The sequence below is a fragment of the Pleurodeles waltl genome, chromosome 5 (genome assembly GCF_031143425.1).
Source record: "Pleurodeles waltl isolate 20211129_DDA chromosome 5, aPleWal1.hap1.20221129, whole genome shotgun sequence".
NCBI classification, from domain to species: Eukaryota; Metazoa; Chordata; class Amphibia; order Caudata; family Salamandridae; genus Pleurodeles; species Pleurodeles waltl.
This window is the reverse complement of record NC_090444.1, coordinates 524,614,062-524,637,446: the sequence shown is the minus strand read 5'-3', so window position 1 is coordinate 524,637,446 and position 23,385 is coordinate 524,614,062. Positions and strand designations below refer to the sequence as shown.

Below are 23,385 nucleotides of genomic sequence, written 5' to 3'. Positions count from 1 at the left end.
CCCAGCAGGACACTCCAGCTAGTGGAGTTGCCCGCCCCCTCCGGCCAGGCCCCACTTTTGGCGGCAAGGCCGGAGAAAATAATGAGAAAAACAAGGAGGAGTCACTGGCCAGTCAGGACAGCCCCTAAGGTGTCCTGAGCTGAAGTGACTCTAACTTTTAGAAATCCTCCATCTTGCAGATGGAGGATTCCCCCAATAGGGTTAGGATTGTGACCCCCCTCCCCTTGGGAGGGGGCACAAAGAGGGTGTACCCACCCTCAGGGCTAGTAGCCATTGGCTACTAACCCCCCAGACCTAAACACGCCCTTAAATTTAGTATTTAAGGGCTACCCTGAACCCTAGAAAATTAGATTCCTGCAACTACAAGAAGAAGGACTGCCCAGCTGAAAACCCCTGCAGCGGAAGACCAGAAGACGACAACTGCCTTGGCTCCAGAAACTCACCGGCCTGTCTCCTGCCTTCCAAAGATCCTGCTCCAGCGACGCCTTCCAAAGGGACCAGCGACCTCGACATCCTCTGAGGACTGCCCCTGCTTCGAAAAGACAAGAAACTCCCGAGGACAGCGGACCTGCTCCAAGAAAAGCTGCAACTTTGTTTCCAGCAGCTTTAAAGAACCCTGCAAGCTCCCCGCAAGAAGCGTGAGACTTGCAACACTGCACCCGGCGACCCCGACTCGGCTGGTGGCGATCCAACACCTCAGGAGGGACCCCAGGACTACTCTGATACTGTGAGTACCAAAACCTGTCCCCCCTGAGCCCCCACAGCGCCGCCTGCAGAGGGAATCCCGAGGCTTCCCCTGACCGCGACTCTTTGAACCTAAAGTCCCGACGCCTGGGAGAGACCCTGCACCCGCAGCCCCCAGGACCTAAAGGACCGGACTTTCACTGGAGAAGTGACCCCCAGGAGTCCCTCTCCCTTACCCAAGTGGAGGTTTCCCCGAGGAATCCCCCCCTTGCCTGCCTGCAGCGCTGAAGAGATCCCGAGATCTCTCATAGACTAACATTGCGAACCCGACGCCTGTTCCTACACTGCACCCGGCCGCCCCCGCGCTGCTGAGGGTGAAATTTCTGTGTGGACTTGTGTCCCCCCCCGGTGCCCTACAAAACCCCCCTGGTCTGCCCTCCGAAGACGCGGGTACTTACCTGCAAGCAGACCGGAACCGGGGCACCCCCTTCTCTCCATTCTAGCCTATGTGTTTTGGGCACCACTTGGAACTCTGCACCTGACCGGCCCTGAGCTGCTGGGGTGGTGACTTTGGGGTTGCTCTGAACCCCCAACGGTGGGCTACCTTGGACCAAGAACTAAGCCCTGTAAGTGTCTTACTTACCTGGTTAACCTAACAAATACTTACCTCCCCTAGGAACTGTGAAAATTGCACTAAGTGTCCACTTTTAAAACAGCTATTTGTGAATAACTTGAAGTATACATGCAATTTTGATGATTTGAAATTCCTAAAGTACTTACCTGCAATACCTTTCGAATGAGATATTACATGTAGAATTTGAACCTGTGGTTCTTAAAATAAACTAAGAAAATATATTTTTCTATACAAAAACCTATTGGCTGGATTTGTCTCTGAGTGTGTGTACCTCATTTATTGTCTATGTGTATGTACAACAAATGCTTAACACTAGTCCTTGGATAAGCCTACTGCTCGACCACACTACCACAAAATAGAGCATTAGTATTATCTATTTTTACCACTATTTTCCCTCGAAGGGGAACCCTTGGACTCTATGTGCTATTTCAAAGTAAGGAATAGCATGCACACAGAGCCAACTTCCTACATTGGTGGATCAGCGGTGGGGTACAAGACTTTGCATTTGCTGGACTACTCAGCCAATACCTGATCACACGACAAATTCCAAAATTGTCATTAGAAATTGATTTTTGCAATTTGAAAAGTTTTCTAAATTCTTAAAAGACCTGCTAGGGCCTTGTGTTAGATCCTGTTTAGCATTTCTTTTAGAGTTTAAAAGTTTGTAAAAGTTTGAATTAGATTCTAGAACCAGTTGTAGATTCTTAAAAAGTATTCCAACTTTTAGAAGCAAAATGTCTAGCACAGATGTGACTGTGGTGGAACTCGACACCACACCTTACCTCCATCTTAAGATGAGGGAGCTAAGGTCACTCTGTAAAATAAAGAAAATAACAATGGGCCCCAAACCTACCAAAATACAGCTCCAGGAGCTTTTGGCAGAGTTTGAAAAGGCCAACCCCTCTGAGGGTGGCAACTCAGAGGAAGAGGATAGTGACTTGGAGGACAATTCCCCCCTACCAGTCCTATCTAGGGAGAACAGGGTCCCTCAAACCCTGACTCCTAAAATAATAGTCAGAGATGCTGGTTCCCTCACAGGAGAGACCAACACCTCTGAAATCACTGAGGATAGCCCCAGTGAAGAGGACATCCAGTTAGCCAGGATGGCCAAAAGATTGGCTTTGGAAAGACAGATCCTAGCCATAGAGAGGGAAAGACAAGAGATGGGCCTAGGACCCATCGATGGTGGCAGCAACATAAATAGGGTCAGAGATTCTCCTGACATGTTGAAAATCCCCAAAGGGATTGTAACTAAATATGAAGATGGTGATGACATCACCAAATGGTTCACAGCTTTTGAGAGGGCTTGTGTAACCAGAAAAGTGAACAGATCTCACTGGGGTGCTCTCCTTTGGGAAATGTTCACAGGAAAGTGTAGGGATAGACTCCTCACACTCTCTGGACAAGATGCAGAATCTTATGACCTCATGAAGGGTACCCTGATTGAGGGCTTTGGATTCTCCACTGAGGAGTACAGGATTAGGTTCAGGGGGGCTCAAAAATCCTCGAGCCAGACCTGGGTTGACTTTGTTGACTACTCAGTGAAAACACTAGATGGTTGGATTCAAGGCAGTGGTGTAAGTAATTATGATGGGCTGTACAATTTATTTGTGAAAGAACACCTGTTAAGAAATTGTTTCAATGATAAACTGCATCAGCATCTGGTAGACCTAGGACCAATTTCTCCCCAAGAATTGGGAAAGAAGGCGGACCATTGGGTCAAGACAAGGGTGTCCAAGACTTCAACAGGGGGTGACCAGAAGAAAGGGGTCACAAAGACTCCCCAGGGGAAGGGTGATGAGACAACCAAAACTAAAAATAGTAAAGAGTCTGCTACAGGCCCCCAAAAACCTGCACAGGAGGGTGGGCCCAGAGCCTCTTCACAAAACAATGGGTACAAGGGTAAAAACTTTGATTCCAAAAAGGCCTGGTGTCATAGCTGTAAACAGCATGGACACCAAACTGGAGACAAGGCCTGTCCCAAGAAAGGTTCCACTCCAAACTCCCATCCAGGTAACACTGGTATGGCTAGTCTCCAAGTGGGATCAACAGTGTGCCCAGAGCAAATCAGGGTCCACACTGAAGCTACTCTAGTTTCTGAGGGTGGGGTGGATTTAGCCACACTAGCTGTCTGGCCGCCTAACATGCAAAAATACAGACAGCAACTCTTAATTAATGGGACTAGAATAGAGGGCCTGAGGGATACAGGTGCCAGTGTCACCATGGTGACAGAGAAACTGGTTTCCCCTGGCCAATACCTGACTGGAAAAACTTACACAGTCACCAACGCTGACAATCAGAGAAAAGTACATCCCATGGCAATGGTTACTTTAGAATGGGGAGGGGTCAATGGCCTGAAACAGGTGGTGGTCTCCTCAAACATCCCAGTGGACTGTCTGCTTGGAAATGACCTGGAGTCCTCAGCATGGGCGGAGGTAGAACTAAAAACCCATGCAGCAATGCTGGGTATCCCTGAACTGGTGTGTGTGAAAACAAGAGCACAGTGCAAGGCACAGGGTGAACAAGTAGAGCTGGAGTCTGGAAGAATGGCCCAGCCTACCAAGAGAACAGGAAAGTCAGCTGGGAAACCAACTGCAACACAGCAAAAGAAAGGGAACCTCTCTTCTCAGGAAGAAGTTCTGCCCTCTGAGGGAACTGAGCCTTTGGAGCTTGAACCTTATCAGGTTGAGCTCTTAGGCCCAGGGGGACCCTCAAGGGAGGAGCTGTGTAAGGGACAAGAAACCTGTCCCTCTCTTGAAGGCCTTAGGCAGCAAGCTGCTGAAGAGTCCAAAGGCAAGAAAAATGGAACGCATAGGGTCTATTGGGAAGATGGACTCCTGTACACTGAGGCCAGAGACCCCAAACCTGGTGCCACTAGGAGAGTGGTAGTGCCTCAGCTGTTCAGGAAGTTCATCCTAACATTAGCCCATGACATTCCCCTTGCTGGACATTTGGGACAAACCAAGACGTGGGAGAGGTTAGTCAACCACTTCTACTGGCCCAATATGTCCAACATGGTTAAGGAGTTTTGCCTCTCCTGCCCCACCTGTCAAGCCAGTGGTAAGACAGGTGGGCATCCAAAGGCCCCCCTCATTCCACTTCCAGTGGTGGGGGTGCCCTTTGAAAGAGTGGGTGTGGACATAGTTGGTCCACTAGAACCTCCCACAGCCTCAGGAAATATGTATATCCTGGTAGTAGTGGATCATGCTACCAGGTATCCTGAAGCTATTCCCCTTAGGTCGACTACTGCCCCTGCAGTAGCCAAGGCCCTCATTGGTATCTTTACCAGAGTGGGTTTCCCTAAGGAGGTGGTGTCTGACAGAGGACCCAACTTCATGTCAGCATACCTAAAGCACATGTGGAATGAGTGTGGGGTGACTTATAAATTCACTACACCATACCATCCACAAACTAATGGCTTAGTTGAGAGATTCAACAAGACATTAAAGGGCATGATCATGGGGCTCCCAGAAAAACTCAAAAGGAGATGGGATGTCCTCTTGCCATGTCTGCTTTTCGCTTACAGAGAGGTGCCACAGAAGGGAGTAGGATTCTCACCCTTTGAACTTCTGTTTGGTCATCCTGTAAGGGGACCACTTGCCCTTGTTAAAGAAGGCTGGGAGAGACCTCTCCATGAGCCTAAACAGGACATAGTGGACTATGTACTTGGCCTTCGCTCTAGAATGGCAGAGTACATGGAAAAGGCAACCAAAAACCTTGAGGCCAGCCAACAGCTCCAGAAGTTTTGGTATGACCAAAAGGCTGCACTGGTTGAGTTCCAACCAGGGCAGAAAGTCTGGGTTCTGGAGCCTGTGGCTCCCAGGGCACTCCAGGACAAATGGAGTGGCCCTTACCCGGTACTAGAAAGGAAGAGTCAGGTCACCTACCTGGTGGACCTGGGCACAAGCAGGAGCCCCAAGAGGGTGATCCATGTGAACCGCCTTAAGCTCTTCCATGACAGGGCTGATGTGAATCTGTTGATGGTAACAGATGAGGATCAGGAGGCAGAGAGTGAACCTCTCCCTGATCTTCTGTCATCAGACCCAAAAGATGGCACAGTAGATGGAGTGATCTACTCAGACACCCTCTCTGGCCAACAGCAAGCTGATTGTAGGAGAGTCCTACAACAGTTTCCTGAACTCTTCTCCTTAACCCCTGGTCAGACACACCTGTGTACCCATGATGTGGACACAGGAGACAGCATGCCTGTCAAGAACAAAATCTTTAGACAGTCTGACCATGTTAAGGAAAGCATCAAGGTGGAAGTCCACAAGATGCTGGAATTGGGAGTAATTGAGCGCTCTGACAGCCCCTGGGCTAGCCCAGTGGTCTTAGTCCCCAAACCTCACACCAAAGATGGAAAGAAAGAGATGAGGTTTTGTGTGGACTACAGAGGGCTCAATTCTGTCACCAAGACAGATGCCCATCCAATTCCAAGAGCTGATGAGCTCATTGATAAATTAGGTGCTGCCAAATTTCTAAGTACCTTTGACTTGACAGCAGGGTACTGGCAAATAAAAATGGCACCTGGAGCCAAAGAAAAGACAGCATTCTCCACACCTGATGGGCATTATCAGTTTACTGTTATGCCCTTTGGTTTAAAGAATGCCCCTGCCACCTTCCAAAGGTTGGTGAATCAAGTCCTTGCTGGCTTGGAGTCCTTTAGCACAGCTTATCTTGATGATATTGCTGTCTTTAGCTCCACCTGGCAGGATCACCTGGTCCACCTGAGGAAGGTTTTGAAGGCTCTGCAATCTGCAGGCCTCTCTATCAAGGCATCCAAATGCCAGATAGGGCAGGGAACTGTGGTTTACTTGGGACACCTTGTAGGTGGAGGCCAAGTGCAGCCACTCCAACCCAAGATCCAGACTATTCTGGACTGGGTAGCTCCAAAAACCCAGACTCAAGTCAGGGCATTCCTTGGCTTGACTGGGTATTACAGGAGGTTTGTGAAGGGATATGGATCCATTGTGACAGCCCTCACTGAACTCACCTCCAAGAAAATGCCCAAGAAAGTAAACTGGACTGTGGAATGCCAACAGGCCTTTGACACCCTGAAACAGGCAATGTGCTCAGCACCAGTTCTCAAAGCTCCAGATTATTCTAAGCAGTTCATTGTGCAGACTGATGCCTCTGAACATGGGATAGGGGCAGTTTTGTCCCAAACAAATGATGATGGCCTTGACCAGCCTGTTGCTTTCATTAGCAGGAGGTTACTCCCCAGGGAGCAGCGTTGGAGTGCCATTGAGAGGGAGGCCTTTGCTGTTGTTTGGTCCCTGAAGAAGCTGAGACCATACCTCTTTGGGACTCACTTCCTAGTTCAGACTGACCACAGACCTCTCAAATGGCTGATGCAAATGAAAGGTGAAAATCCTAAACTGTTGAGGTGGTCCATCTCCCTACAGGGAATGGACTTTATAGTGGAACACAGACCTGGGACTGCCCATGCCAATGCAGATGGCCTTTCCAGGTTCTTCCACTTAGAAAATGAAGACTCTCTTGGGAAAGGTTAGTCTCATCCTCTTTCGTTTGGGGGGGGGTTGTGTAAGGAAATGCCTCCTTGGCATGGTTGCCCCCTGACTTTTTGCCTTTGCTGATGCTATGTTTACAATTGAAAGTGTGCTGAGGCCTGCTAACCAGGCCCCAGCACCAGTGTTCTTTCCCTAACCTGTACTTTTGTATCCACAATTGGCAGACCCTGGCATCCAGATAAGTCCCTTGTAACTGGTACTTCTAGTACCAAGGGCCCTGATGCCAAGGAAGGTCTCTAAGGGCTGCAGCATGTCTTATGCCACCCTGGAGACCTCTCACTCAGCACAGACACCCTGCTTGCCAGCTTGTGTGTGCTAGTGAGAACAAAACGAGTAAGTCGACATGGCACTCCCCTCAGGGTGCCATGCCAGCCTCTCACTGCCTATGCAGTATAGGTAAGACACCCCTCTAGCAGGCCTTACAGCCCTAAGGCAGGGTGCACTATACCATAGGTGAGGGTACCAGTGCATGAGCATGGTACCCCTACAGTGTCTAAACAAAACCTTAGACATTGTAAGTGCAGGGTAGCCATAAGAGTATATGGTCTGGGAGTTTGTCAAACACGAACTCCACAGCACCATAATGGCTACACTGAAAACTGTGAAGTTTGGTATCAAACTTCTCAGCACAATAAAGGCACACTGATGCCAGTGTACATTTTATTGTAAAATACACCACAGAGGGCACCTTAGAGGTGCCCCCTGAAACTTTACCGACTATCTGTGTAGGCTGACTAGTTTTAGCAGCCTGCCACAAACCGAGACATGTTGCTGGCCCCATGGGGAGAGTGCCTTTGTCACTCTGAGGCCAGTAACAAAGCCTGCACTGGGTGGAGATGCTAACACCTCTCCCAGGCAGGAATTGTCACACCTGGCGGTGAGCCTCAAAGGCTCACCTCCTTTGTGCCAACCCAGCAGGACACTCCAGCTAGTGGAGTTGCCCGCCCCCTCCGGCCAGGCCCCACTTTTGGCGGCAAGGCCGGAGAAAATAATGAGAAAAACAAGGAGTCACCACTGGCCAGTCAGGACAGCCCCTAAGGTGTCCTGAGCTGAAGTGACTAACTTTTAGAAATCCTCCATCTTGCAGATGGAGGATTCCCCCAATAGGGTTAGGATTGTGACCCCCCTCCCCTTGGGAGGGGGCACAAAGAGGGTGTACCCACCCTCAGGGCTAGTAGCCATTGGCTACTAACCCCCCAGACCTAAACACGCCCTTAAATTTAGTATTTAAGGGCTACCCTGAACCCTAGAAAATTAGATTCCTGCAACTACAAGAAGAAGGACTGCCCAGCTGAAAACCCCTGCAGCGGAAGACCAGAAGACGACAACTGCCTTGGCTCCAGAAACTCACCGGCCTGTCTCCTGCCTTCCAAAGATCCTGCTCCAGCGACGCCTTCCAAAGGGACCAGCGACCTCGACATCCTCTGAGGACTGCCCCTGCTTCGAAAAGACAAGAAACTCCCGAGGACAGCGGACCTGCTCCAAGAAAAGCTGCAACTTTGTTTCCAGCAGCTTTAAAGAACCCTGCAAGCTCCCCGCAAGAAGCGTGAGACTTGCAACACTGCACCCGGCGACCCCGACTCGGCTGGTGGCGATCCAACACCTCAGGAGGGACCCCAGGACTACTCTGATACTGTGAGTACCAAAACCTGTCCCCCCTGAGCCCCCACAGCGCCGCCTGCAGAGGGAATCCCGAGGCTTCCCCTGACCGCGACTCTTTGAACCTAAAGTCCCGACGCCTGGGAGAGACCCTGCACCCGCAGCCCCCAGGACCTAAAGGACCGGACTTTCACTGGAGAAGTGACCCCCAGGAGTCCCTCTCCCTTACCCAAGTGGAGGTTTCCCCGAGGAATCCCCCCCTTGCCTGCCTGCAGCGCGGAAGAGATCCCGAGATCTCTCATAGACTAACATTGCGAACCAGACGCCTGTTCCTACACTGCACCCGGCCGCCCCCGCGCTGCTGAGGGTGAAATTTCTGTGTGGACTTGTCCCCCCCGGTGCCCTACAAAACCCCCCTGGTCTGCCCTCCGAAGACGCGGGTACTTACCTGCAAGCAGACCGGAACCGGGGCACCCCCTTCTCTCCATTCTAGCCTATGTGTTTTGGGCACCACTTGGAACTCTGCACCTGACCGGCCCTGAGCTGCTGGGGTGGTGACTTTGGGGTTGCTCTGAACCCCCAACGGTGGGCTACCTTGGACCAAGAACTAAGCCCTGTAAGTGTCTTACTTACCTGGTTAACCTAACAAATACTTACCTCCCCTAGGAACTGTGAAAATTGCACTAAGTGTCCACTTTTAAAACAGCTATTTGTGAATAACTTGAAAAGTATACATGCAATTTTGATGATTTGAAATTCCTAAAGTACTTACCTGCAATACCTTTCGAATGAGATATTACATGTAGAATTTGAACCTGTGGTTCTTAAAATAAACTAAGAAAAGATATTTTTCTATACAAAAACCTATTGGCTGGATTTGTCTCTGAGTGTGTGTACCTCATTTATTGTCTATGTGTATGTACAACAAATGCTTAACACTACTCCTTGGATAAGCCTACTGCTCGACCACACTACCACAAAATAGAGCATTAGTATTATCTATTTTTACCACTATTTTACCTCTAAGGGGAACCCTTGGACTCTGTGCATGCTATTCCTTACTTTGAAATAGCACATACAGAGCCAACTTCCTACACACAGCCTTTTTTCAGAATAAATGTTTTTACTCTTGTACCCATGAGAAGATTGTGAACAGGCTCGGGCCCACCCTCATGTGCAGGTTTTTGGGGACCTTGAGGAGACTTTACTTTTATACTTGGGTGTTTCACCACCCTTCCCTTGGGGAGGCTTTATAACCCACCAACCCCCTTTTTGGTTACACCCCCGTGGAAGTCTTGGTCACCCTAGTCTTGACTTAGTGGTCTGCCTTCTTTCCCAATTCTTGGGTAGAAATTGGACCCAAGTCTACAAGACATTGATGCAACTTGACATTGAAGAAGTTACTTGCTACAGCTGTTCTTTCACAAATAAAATATAAAGTCCATCATAGTCACCCCACCCTACCCTACTGCCAGTTATCCAACCATATAGTGTTTTCACTGATTAGTCTACAAAATCAACCCAGGTTTGGCTCGAGTTTGTGAGCCCCTTGAACCAAATTCTATACTCCTCAGTGGAGTATCAAAAGCCTTCAATCCGGGTAGCCTTCATGTGGTCATAGGATTCAGCATCTGCACCAGTGAGTGTGAGGAGCCTATCCCTACACTTACCTGTAGACAGTTCCTAAAAGGAGAGCTCCCAATTAGACTATTTCATATCTTCAGGTTCCACAAGCCCTCTCAAATGGCTATGAACCACTTTATGTCATCTTCCTCATACTTGGAGACAAACCCTTTGGGGATTGTAGGGGTATCAGAACGCCCTGTCCCCAACTGTAGTATTGCTGCCACCATTAATGGGTGCCAAGCCCATTTGTGCTCTCTTCCCTTCTATAGCCAGAGGCTGTTTCTAAATAGCTAATCTTTTGGTTATCCTTGCTAAGAGGAAGTCCTCTTCATTTAGGCGGCCCTCAATGTTACCTGATGAACTGCCTTAAGTCTCTAATACCAAGATGGAGGCAAGGAGTGAGGTTGAACTCCACACAACCATGTCCACTGAGCTGCTCATTTTGTTGCTGAAGTTGGGGCACAGGTCAGCACCAAACACACCCTCAGCAACACATCGGTGGCAGGGTGCAAACAGACAGGCTCCCAATAGGGCCACAAAAATGCTGCAGGTTGGGTTGGGGGGGGGGGGGGGTCAGTTCTGGGAAGTCACAGGCTGGCTGCCTGCTGAACGTTGCTGGACCGGTGGTCAGATTCCCCAGGCCAGGGGGCCTGCAGGTACAAAGGTACAATTAGGCTCTGGAATCTTTGTCCGGTTCCCTAGCGGTCAGTGGGGTCCTCTAGATTTAGGCTACAGGCGTCGTCATGTTGGCCAGGTGGTGTCAACCCAGGGCGGACACAAGTTCCGAATTGACTAGGGACCTGCTCTTGACTGGTGGGCCACCTGGACTTGGGCCGTCGGCGCCAAGTGCAGAGTGGGCAGGACTCACGATCCGGGGCAGTTCTGCAGTCCTTTTGGAGGGTGTCTTCTGGACAGGGCCGCTGTCCTAGGGAGTTCTTGGTCCTCTGGTGGGCAGACAGTCCTCTGGGGGTTTGGAGGGTCAAGGAGGATTACGTTTTCCATAGTTTTTCCCGCCAGACTTGCCACAAAAAGTGTGGCTTTGTCATTTTGGGACGGGGTATCATAGGTACCTTTTACAAGGGACTTAGCTGTATGCCAGGGATGTCTCAATTGCGGAAGCAATGGTACAGTTTTGGGAAAGAACACTGGTGCTGGGGCCTGGTTAGTAGCATCCCCACACACTATCAGTCAAGTCAGTCTGGTGGTGGTGGTGGTGGTTGGGGGGGGGGGGTGGTTGGGGGGGGGGGGGGGGCAATCATGCCAAAAGGGGCACTTCCTAACAGAAGCTAAATGTTAACCCCCTTCCTCAACGAATTTCTGTGTCCAGATACCTGCAATCACACCTCTAGTGTTTCTAGCCCACAGAACAGCTCTTGTTCAAATTGGTCTTACATTTCCCTTCATATATTTGAAGATTTCCTGATCTGGTCTTTCTTGGGGCTATGGTGTGGTCAGAGGCTGCATCTCTGTGTTCCCTTCCTGCCCAGCCTTCTCCCTTTGAGGGTTCAAAGGAATTAAAGCTTTAAAGGAGTCAAACTCTTTCCTTCTCACAAGGACCTCCATTTCATCTTCCGAGACAGAGCTTTTGTTTCGACGTCAAGGAATTGTTTAGCATTGAAGCCTTCTTTTTCAACGTCAAAGCCGACCTTTTTCAATGAAGCCACCTTTATGCAAAACTCCTTGCCCCCACCGGTGCTCCAGGTCACCTTTCGGAACAGAGACCAGTTCTGTGGGTGTACCACCAACAGTGTGTTAGGAATTAAACTTGCTGCGTTCTTAGTTTGTGCTTAACCTCCAGTTTGGATATTAATGTCATTGGGGTAGCCTTTAAGGACTTGCGTCTCAGGATTTCAGATCAGCCTCACCCCTGTAGTGTTCGTGTGGCACTCTCCTTTGACACCATCTTCACCCCTCAGCCTTGAAGTCTTACTCTTCATTTCTTCTGGATTTCTCCCATCACTCAGTAACCCAAGGACCTTAAGTAAGGCACGTTTATGCTAAGTGTCCTTGTGTCATGCGTGTGTTTCTCCCTAGTCTTCGGGGTCTTGAGCTGAAACTGTGGACATTACAGACCCATTTTAGGTGTTGTCCTTTGGCAGACAAACATTTACACACCTTGTGGCTGTCTTTCTGTGAGATTATGTAGTGGCACTTAAGACAAAATCTAATAAGGATATGCTATTAGGGGATGTGCAAAAAGAATGGCTCCAGACACGTCAAAAGTTAATGGAAGCTGATAGACAGACACATCCACATCTATAAGCAACTAAAGGAAGTGATATCTGGGATCTAGTAGAGAACCAGGACTGTTTCTCCCCCCCCCCCCCCAAATCCCAAATATGTATTGATCTCAGTAAAGGGACCAAAATGATCTCACGAATGTATATAACTTTAAGACTATCCTGGCTAGCTTAGATAAACTGAAAGATAAATGGAAGGAAGATTTGGGATGAAGAGGATATGGACTGGGAAGAGGATTGAGTGTCCTCAAATACTGGCAATAGTCTGGATTTGGACTGGTACAGCTCAAAATATCACTATATGAGGGTGCAGAGTGTTTTTTTTTGGGGGGGGGGGGTGGGGGGGGGGGGGGGGTGAAACACTACAAACCATGACTTTGAAGGTGTGCATTTTAGGTATATCCGCTGTTCAGAGATATGGAAGGAAAAACTACCTGTGCTACCAGGACAGCTCACTGGAACTAGGTCCTAAAGGTCGTACTGCTGGACATGTGAGGAGATTCTATCGGTCAAGAATAGGGTAAACTACTGACTATATTCATGATGGTGACCAAAAGAGATGTGGTAGAATGGTGGGGTAGCCATTCCTCCTGGAAAATGATGCATGGTAGACTAATATCGATTGGAGTAGGATGGCTGAAAAGTTAGATAGCAAAAGTTAGCCTGGGAAATTTAACATGCAATAGAAAAGGCAAGGATAGCAAAACTTTGAACAATACGGTTGGGAGGGAGTTGTGGTGGGAAAGGTGTGCGCCTTCTGCTGAAATAGATTTGTATAGTTTTGCATTGTTCCACAAGATATATAAATGGAATGTATGCATAATGTACTGCTGGTATATAAAGGCACAGTAGCACCAAATGGGATCATGATAGTAGGTTCTCTCGGGTGACAGAGAAACAAAAAAAAAAAACAAGTCATACTTCCCCCAGATCACAAAATTGTGCCACGTGCTTCTTTAGGAATGCAAGAAGCTAGCAAAACCCTCAAGCCATGAAGAAATGACATTTTGGCAAGTGTTATATAGCCTTATTGCCTCTAAGTTGGGCATATGTATAAGTTCGGCAATAAAATACACAATACATACCACTCCATCAATTGCCATGTAAAGAAGCCTCCTTGGTCTGCAAATGTTGAAAAGTCTATCAATATACTCAAAAATTGCAACCATCATTTCATCTTCATTTTTAGGAGCTGGCCTGAAATGTTAACAGCAGGTGGTTACCACTGATGTGTGTAAAATGCAACAGAGTAATAATTTAACTAAAATACCAATTCAATACTTACTTGTTTTCAGGATGTGTGCAAGGATGGATGATGCCATTCATGTCCAGATACAAGTTGTCAAACTCCACTTCATTTGGATTTGGCTTGCTGGTATCTATTGGGATCTGTATGCCATTGCATTCTTTAGGCTGAGGGAAGAAAAAAAATAAATAACACTCGCTAATGACACTAATAACGACTACGGACAGGATGTTTTCAATAACTTAGGGCTTTAAAATGACTTCTGGTCTTGCCAGCCTGCACAGAACATTTAGTAGTAAGGAAAAGAGAAGAGAAACCGTAGGTTTTCCTTTTGCATGCATACTGCAAACATCACAGAAAACCACTTCAGCCTTTAAAATCGATACCCCCAATCCACCTGCTCCTTCCTAGCTTTCTACAGGCCTACCACCTTTAAAAGGTTTTGAAAGTGAAAGACAGGCGATATACCGATGCACATTTGTTCCATTTCTTTACTATGCCTAATGGCTAGAAAGCTTTTAACCAGAGAATGCAGGGTCACTCAAAACAAGCTAGGGTACTAAAGATAATACAGCTTTACTGGAAGAAGGAATCCATATTATCTAAAGTATTATCTTGGAAGAGCAGAAGTTTTTTTTTTTCCCCCCTTCACGACACTAGTGCTGAAGCACAGGACCTATGCAAAAACAGATGGACGGAACGTGGAACAAATCAAACATTCGCCCCCAGACAAAGATCTGTGTTTAACCCATCATTTTCTTTTGCTTGCCATGCCATTCCAGCTTGAACCCAGCCATATACAAATCAATCTTCACCCTGGGAGCTGTTCAGCCTGCACTGCCAGGCCATCCATGGACCAGAAACTAACATCATGGGTCCAGTTTCAGGGTATCAACGCTCAGCCAGGCTATCTTAAATCTGGTGGCACAGCGAGCACGGACGCAGATCTGGGCATACCATTCCCACTTAGGGCAACAAATGCAATGGCAGATGGACGGAACGCAGAACAAAATCAAACACTCACCCAAGACAGTTCTCATTTTAATCCATCATTTTTTTTTTTTTGCTAGTCATGCCATTCCAGTTTGAACCCAGCCCTATGCAAATCAGTCTTGACTGCTCCCCATGGGAATAGTCTAGCCCAAACTGCCAGGCAAGGTCCTCTCCCTGGACCAGAAGCAAGCATTCTGGGACCAGTTTTGGGGTATCAGCCAGGATAGCTAGCACAGGACCCACATCTGGGCATGTGAAGGAAGGTTATTTAAAAAATAAAAAAAAATATAACGCAACACATTATCTTCCACTTCGATATATTATAAAAAGGAATCATTGGCCTTATGGGTTTGCACGGTGCAACTTCTAAGCAGCTTTCTTTCTAGCAAGCCATAGATAAGAAGTTAGTGATAAATACACCATTAGTTAAGGCCCTAGCCTACTTTGCACTAGAAGCCTTGATTGGGAGAAGACTGAATCCAAGTTTATGAAGTGGGGAGTCCTAAATAAATCCAATCAAGGTACTGCCTAAAAACTAGTCTTTATAACTGAGGAAATTTTATGACAATGATCCTAACCGTGCCAAAATTATTTTCTTAAACTTCCAAACCCACAATGCTTCCTTGATTAGATGGGACAGGTCAGGCCCAATCAAGATTAGATTGGGCCATAAATGGCTGAGCTCCATTTGTGTGAGTACTTATAATATTCATTGAATTTAAACCTACTCTGATTATGGAATACCATCTCCAGCGTGGACCCTGCATAAACCGGTCAAATAGGTTCTATACTGTCTCACCCATTATAATAATGGGGTCACAGCAACAATATCAAATGAGTTTCAAGTCCAGTTCCAAATACAACTAAGCTGGCGGGGTGAAAATCCCCAGCCGAAGTAAAGATTAAGAAATGGTTTTTGTTATTAACTGGTATGGTACGGTACAGTTAAAAATTTCAGGGCTAAAACTAGCCGTGACAATATCTATTTTGCCTACTGATTTAAACGAGCATTTGCAATGCAATCGGCTTTTTTTTTTTTTTTTTTAAGTTCGAGCTCTTGGCGTTGAAAATGGCACCTTTTCCCCTCTTTTTTCCTATACAGTTGCAGTCCGGACTCTGGTTTGGGCACCTGCTTTGCTGTATGGTGAACTGGAAATAGAAGCAGAGATTAACGAGTAAGAGCCAGGGAGAGATGTGTCGGCAGGGGTCTAGCATTAGTGGCACTGACCAGTCAGTGCTGAATGAGGGTACTAACTTGACATCCCATGACCACCCCAGTTAAATCAAGGTCAGGGCTGGAAGACAACGCAGTCCTGTAGATGGGATATTTCAGTTAGATATGTTAATATGTTATTAATGCATTATATTCAGTTTCAGATCCTACAACTTTCCTAGCATTGCCCCAGAATGCACCATTTCTTACTATAGAGGTTTTTAGTATTACTGCTGCAACCTTTTTGAGAGATATATTATTTTTTAACAATGCTGCTTGGATCTCAGAAAACATTAAAATCGGTCTCTATTATACAGGATAGAAAACAATCACTTTGAAAGTGAAAGACTGATAAGAATGTTTGTGGTGTAATTCACATAATGCTCTTATTACCACTCGATAACGTGAAAACTAAAGCATTTATTTCCTGTCTACAGAAACACCTGCTAATGGTCACAGATTGTAAACTTAACACTCCCAATAGGAACCAACAGAGACGATGTGCCAGCATTCCATAACTAAACTAAATTAGGGACAACGAACAGAGAGAAAAAGAAAACAAAAAAGACGAGCAAGCTGGTCATTATATACTAGGTACTTTAACACTAATAAATACAATATCTCTTTATCTAGGACTGTCTATTTTTCAGCCACCTGGCACAGAATCTTGGAAGAGAAATGTGTGCCGCCAACAAGAGGTTTTACGGTTTCTCACATCAATGCCAAGAGAGAAGCCATCTCATTAAGTGACTACACCAGGAAACAATCAATCAGCCACATAAGGCACTCGTGATGATGGAAAGAATCAGTCTAAGAAACAAAAAAAACAAACGGAAGCTCACTAGAGACACAAGGGACAGGCAAACCTGCATCTGCTGAACTGGAAACTAACAGACTAAGCAAATCAACATGAAACTAATTCCAATTGACCCGCTATTTAGGGTGGTAATCGGTTTGCTTAAAACACTACTTTTCTGTCTCCGGTGACCACTTTTATTCACAAAATATGCACGCTTTGAGTTCAAATGGTATGCGGAGTTAAACATCTGTACTGCAAAAGGATTAAAAAACACAATAGCAAAAAAATGCACCATTTTAGGCTTTTCTGTTTTCCACATTATCTGCTACCTTTTCTATGGCCTCTCAGGTCACACAACAGATACACACCCCCCCCCCCCCACCCCCACCCCCCCTGGTACCCAAATTATACACTTAACAGGGAGAAGGTGTGGCGCAAGGACTAGAGCTACCAACTTTGGAATTGAGGGCCTGGCTCCGAGTCATGGTGTTGGCTCAACATCAATTAATCACCCCGTGCGTACAAAAAAAATGAATATGTCTTGTGTAATGTAAAACTCATGTAAAGCCTCCAAAGTGAAAATAAGTCATTAAATAAAGATGCATGCTGGGCACAGAGTCAAAGAGCAAATGTGACGAAGATAAGAGCCTGATTTACAGCCTTGATTACAGCACAGCTAAGCGGAGAGCAAGAATGCTCTGCAAATGAAAACCAAAGCTTCGGAATGAGATCAAGAAAAAAAAAAAAAAAACACACCTAAAGAAGATACAGTACAAAGCATAATTATACAGTAGTTGGCCCCTGCTCCCAGAGAGAGAGAAAGGAGGGACAAAAAAAAAAAAAAAAAAGTCTCACTGACCACTAGCAAGGAAGGATTTTTAAATGACAGTGAAACAAGAAAATGAAATGGCTTTAAGCCCAAGACATACAATGGCTGTATGCTTATGCTTGACCTATAAAGGTGTCAAATCAATTGGCTGTCTATCCTCTGCTTACATCCTTTTATTGACAGCAAGCATCAAAGCAATCAAAACAGCTAAGGCTCTAACGATTGCTGGCAAACAGTAAACCTCGTATGGTTTTCATTGTCATAAACTTATTGTAGGAAGTTGGCTCTGTGCATGCTATTTCTTACTTTGAAATAGTGCATACAGAGTCCAAGGGTTCCCCTTAGAGGTAAGATAGTGGCAAAAAGAGAATTCTAATGCTCTATTTTGTGGTAGTGTGGTCGAGCAGTAGGCTTATCAGAGGGTAGTGTTAAGCATTTGTTGTACACACTCAGGCAATAAATGGGGAACACACACACACAATTCCAGGCCAATAGGTTTTTATATAGAAAAAAATATTTTCTTTGTTTATTTTAAGAACCAAAGGGTCAAGATTTACAAGTAATACTTTAAATGAAAGGTATTTCACTTAGGAACTTTGAATTAGCAAAATAGCATATACCGTTTTCACACAAATGGCAATAAGCTCTTTTAAAACTAGACACTTAGTGCAATTTTCAACAGTACCTGGTGGAGGTAAGTGTTTGTTAGATTTGCAGGTAAGTAAACCACCTACAAGGTTCAAAGTTGGGTCCAAGGTAGCCCACCGTTGGGGGTTCAGGGCAACCCCCAAGTTACAACACCAGCAGCTCAGGGCCAGTCAGGTGCAGAGGTCAAAGTGGTGCCCAAAACGCATAGGCTTCAATGGAGAAGGGGGTGCCCCGGTTCCAGTCTGCCAGCAGGTAAGTACCAGCGTCTTCGGAGGGCAGACCAGGGGGGTTTTGTAGGGCACCCCGGGGTGGGGGACACAAGTCAGCACAGAAAGTACACCCTCAGCGGCATGGGGGCGGTCAGGTGCAGTGTGCAAACAGGCATCGGCTTCGCAATAGGATTCAATGGGAGACCAAGGGGCCTCTTCAGCGATGCAGGCAGGGTAGCCACCACCTGGGAAAGGGAAAAGGGCCACCTGGGGGGGGTCGCTCCTGCACTGGAGGTCGGATCCTTCAGGTCCTGGGGCTGCGGATGCAGTGTCCTTACCAGGCGTCGGGTCTTTGAAGCAGGCGGTCAGGGGGAGCCTCTGGATTCCCTCTGCAGGCATCACTGTGGGGGGTCAGGTGGGGGGGGTCAACTCTGGCTACTCACGGGCTCGCAGTCGCCGGGGAGTCCTCCCTGTAGTGTTTGTTCTGCACAAGTCGAGCCGGGGGCGTTGGGTGCAGAGTGCAAAGTCTCACGCTTCCGGCGGGAAACGTGTGTTCTTTCAAAGTTTCTTCTTTGTTGCAAAGTTGCAGTCTTTGTGGAGCAGAGCCGCTGTCCTCAGGAGTTCTTCGTCCTTTTAGATGCAGGATAGTCCGAGGTTTCAGAGGTCATTGGACCCTGTGGAACGCGTCGCTGGAGCAGTTCTTTTGAAGTGGGGAGACAGGCCGGTAGAGCTGGGGCCAAAGCAGTTGGTGTCTCCGTCTTCTCTGCAGGTTTTTCAGCTCAGCAGTCCTTCTTCGTCTTAGGTTTCAGGAATCTATCTTGCTTGGTTCTGGGAGCCCCTAAATACTGAATTTAGGGGTGTTTAGGTATGGGAGGGCAGTAGCCAATGGCTACTGTCCTTGAGGGTGGCTCACCTGTGGTATAGTGCACCCTGCCTTAGGGCTGTAAGGACTGCTAGAGGGGTGACTTACCTTTGCCACAGGCAGGGTGAGGTTGGCAAGGCACCCTGAGGGGAGTGCCATGTCAACTTCGTCATTTTCTCCCCACCAGCACACACAAGCTGGCAAGCAGTGTGTCTGTGCTGAGTGAGGGGTCCCTAGGGTGGCATAAGACATGCTGCAGCCCTTAGAGACCTTCCCTGCCATCAGGGCCCTTGGTACCAGGGGTACCAGTTACAAGGGACTTGCCTGGGTTGTGCCAATTGTGGAGACAATGGTACATTTTAGGTGAAAACACTGGTGCTGGGGCCTGGTTAGCAGGGTCCCAGCACACTTCAGTCAAGTCAGCACCAGTATCAGGCAAATAGTGGGGGGGGGTAACTGCAACAGGGAGCCATTTCCTTACACTTATTCAAACCAACACCCATAGTCAAATCTTTTACAAGGTACTGTTGGACAAATCTGTCAGTGGAGTATGGGAACTCCACTCGGGTGGAAGTACATCTGAAAAGAGTAATAAGGATTTTTACATAATGTTTCCGTTGAATACAACATATTTTGTAGCTATGATCATCCTGCAGGCTTTTAAGCCAAGACTTATCCAGGAGACATGCAAAGCTTATGCAATACCACTATAGTCACACAGTAAAGACACATGAAAGAACCACACTGTTACAAAAATATAAAGGTACTTTATTATGGTAACATAAATACTAAAATATTGTACTGGCAATACCCCAACTGGAGGCAAGTAAAAACACTATTATATACACGTTTGCAATCAGGAAATGACATAGAAAGCAATAGACATTAGTAAAAGCAATAGCAAACAGTGAGGGCCCTAGGGGAGGCCAAACCATATACTACAAAAGTGGTATGTGAAAGGCAGTCCCCCACCCAAGGAAGAGGAATCAGTAGAGGGGAGGTGGAGGAACTAGGAATCCCCAGAGGCAAGTACCAGGGTGCCGTTGCCTGACCTCCCCTCCCGCGACCAGAAGAGAAGTGGTAAGTACCCAGTTTCCCCCCAAAACCAACAAGAGGACTTTGGAAAGTGACTGTGCAAGACTGGAGGAAACCAAAAGGTGGATCCTGACAGAACAGAACCGGCAAAAGAAGGGGGACCAAGTCCAGTTCAACTTGCAGTGTCGGACTGTGGTAGTAGCCACTACCAACCCTTCTGTAGATGCAGGACCAGGTCGACAGTGGATGAAGAAAGGCAGCAGTGCAGAACGGGAGCAGAAGGATTTACAGAAGTGATATCCCACATCAGCAATTGTGATACAGTCTGTCAGTGGTGCTGGAAAACCACCAACAAGCCTTGGCAAATGCAAGAGCCTAAGAAGGGTGTGCAAGGCTGAAAAGGACCAGCATGGTCAAGGAAGCTCGACCCAAGAAGGAGTCGGCGTGACCCTCAGAAATTGGGAAAGTCACAAAAAGGAAGCAGTCTGCACAAGAGTCGCAGTGAGGTCTACCCAGTACACCTGAGGAGGAGTTCCACGTCGCTGGAGAAGCAAGCAGGAGACTGCTTCGCAGGAAAGAGCGCTGGAGGCTGGGGTACATGGAGCCCAAAGATCTCTTGCAAGAGGAACAAACAAGCCTTGTACGGTGCACAGGAGTACTGTCCTGAAAGGAGAGGCAAGGGCTTACAGTCTCCAAATTGGACAGCTGGCAGAGAGGACCAAAGGGAACCACTCCAGACCACCACCTGTGATGCAGGTTCCACCCAGTTCGAGGAGATGAGATCCACGCAGCCAGTCATTGTTTCAGCTGGTGCCTGCGGATGCAGGGGAGTTGCTCCTTCACTCCAAGGGAGATTCCTTCTTACTTCTTGTGCAGGCTGAAGGCTCGTCACCCTCACAGGATGCACAGCCAGGAAGTGTTGCAGTTGTTGGAAGGAGCAGGAGAAAAATGTTCCAGATTGTCTGTTCCTGAAGGGTCCAGTTGCATTTCCGGTGGCCAGAAGATTAAGTAAACTATGCAGAGGAGCCCTGCTGGAATCCTGCACGTCGAATCTGAGGACCCACCCGAGAGGGAGACCCTAAACAGGCCAGGAAGGGGGGACTGGTCTTCTAGCAGGGTGACCACCTATCAGAAGGGGGCTGTGAGGTCACTTGCCTAACCTGGCCAATCAGATGCTCCCAGAGGCCTCTGCCCACCTTGAATTCATGATGGCAGAATCAAGTGGCCACCTGGAGGACCTCTGGGCACGACCCCTGTGGTAAAGGTCACTCCTTTCCATTGTCCAGTTTCCCCACCAGAGCAGGGGCCGGGCCCCTGGACTGTGGCAAACTGGTTTATGCAAGGAGGGCACCAAATGTGCCCTTCAAAGCATACCTGTGGCTGGGGTAGGCTATCCCCCTCCCAAGCCGTGAAACACCTATTTCCAAGGGAGAGGGTGTTACCTCCCTCTCACAGGAAATCCTTGTTCTGCCTTCCTCTGCCTGAGCTGGTCAATCAGCAGGAGGGAAGAAACCCATCTGAGAGGTGGCAGCAGCATGGGCAGCCCAGAAAACCCCAGAAGACTAATAGAAGCAATGCTGGGGGGTCATCTAAGGAGCCCCCAGATTGCATGTAATCATACAACCAATACTTGCAACAGTATTCGGGTATGATTCCGACATATTTGATACCAAACATGCCCAGGTTAGGAGTTACCATTATGTAGTTGGACACAGTGACATGTGTCCAGTAAACAGGTAAAATGGCTTCTCCAAAGTCCAGTGTAATGGAACTGGAGTTCGTAGGGGCACCTCTGCTCGTGCAGGGGTGCCCTCACACACTGGTACCTGAACCCTACCCTCTGGGCTAGGAGGGCCTACCATAAGGATGACAGTGACCTGTGGTGAAATGGTGCAGCAATGGCAGCCTGCAGACACTTTGCATGGGCTCCATGGTTGGCATAATACATGCTGCAGCCCATGGGGATCCTCTGGTGCCCCAATGCCCTGGGTACCTAATTACCATATACTAGGGACTTATATGGGGGCACCAGAATGCCAATCGTGGATTGTGCCAAGTCCAAAGCAACCAAATTTAGAGGGAGCGCACAGTCACTGAGGTCCTGGTTAGCAGGATCCCAGTCAAACCACACTGATAGCAGGCAGAAAGTGGGGGTAACCATGCCAAAAAGAGGGTACATTCCTACATGTATTTAAGATGACAGTTTGTCGCTTCAGGGCAAGTTCAGCCTTTTATCCTTCGACAAAATCTGCACTATGTGGTCATAGCACATAGAAACAACAAGCCTGTAAACAAAAATATTAAGCATTTCAACATGTAAATGTAGTATAAAAGCAATTCACTTTGTGAGCAAAGTAATCATTTTCTAATCACTGCATAGACCATAAACTATATTTTAACCCTTTGCCGAAATTCGGTTTACCACTATCTTGTGTTTTGGAAAACAAAAAAATGCACCTTTTTCATTCACACCATAGTGCCGAATTCTTTAGATCACACTTATGACTGGTTTTCAAACAGAGATTGTGATCAATGATCTGTTTTCTAAAGGGCATGCAGTCACTACCAGTAGAATCTGACAACAGCACAGACACACTGTTCTTAGATAGTATCTATAATAGGAAAGCGAAACAAGATTTAAAAAAAATAAAAAATAAAAATTTTGGGGCGTCAGCCAAGTCCTTTGGGTTTTAGCAAAATCTTTTATATACATACACTTCCTTAGACAGAGGTGCTCATTAAGCTCCATTGGTCTGTTGTATCATTCACAGTTTATTTCTGCCCACTACACCACACGTCAATGGCTCAACCCACTTCAACCACTGTCACTACGTGTGATCATTTTTTGCTGTTTCACAAGGAGCACTTAAACTACTTTGTGTGCCTAAGTGCCATTGACTACTATGAAAACGTGTGGATTGTGAGGCCAAAATGTTGCCTGTAACAAAGTTTTATTTAATACAGGTGAGAGCCTGGCAGTTTCTCCAATCTTTAATTAATATCATCAAAAATCTGGCAAGCAGAGCCAGTTCTGCTGGATTTAACAATTGGATTTGCTTGAAATGTCCATTTCACCAGAGCCAAAAAATCCCAAAGCCTCGATGCAGGCAACAGTCCTTTGTTATGAGTAAAGTGCCACAGGTAAAATTTCTCTGAGTCCTGTAAACACCAATAAGTACTTTTGATTGCTGTGCTTGACCCATTCCCTGCGCTGCACCAACAGAATGGCAGGGATTA

General features: G+C 47.2%; 1 protein-coding gene across 1 annotated transcript in view; it reads right to left on the bottom strand.

The window, feature by feature from the left end:
• Positions 1-23,385, bottom strand: part of XRN2 (5'-3' exoribonuclease 2) — a 705,538-nt gene that overhangs the window by 658,112 nt on the left and 24,041 nt on the right. The window contains exons 2-3 of the mRNA XM_069234351.1: positions 13,600-13,727; positions 13,400-13,511 (exon numbers count right to left, since the gene is read on the bottom strand). Of these exons, the coding sequence (XP_069090452.1) occupies positions 13,400-13,511; positions 13,600-13,727 (240 nt within the window). The remainder of the gene's footprint in view (positions 1-13,399; positions 13,512-13,599; positions 13,728-23,385) is intronic.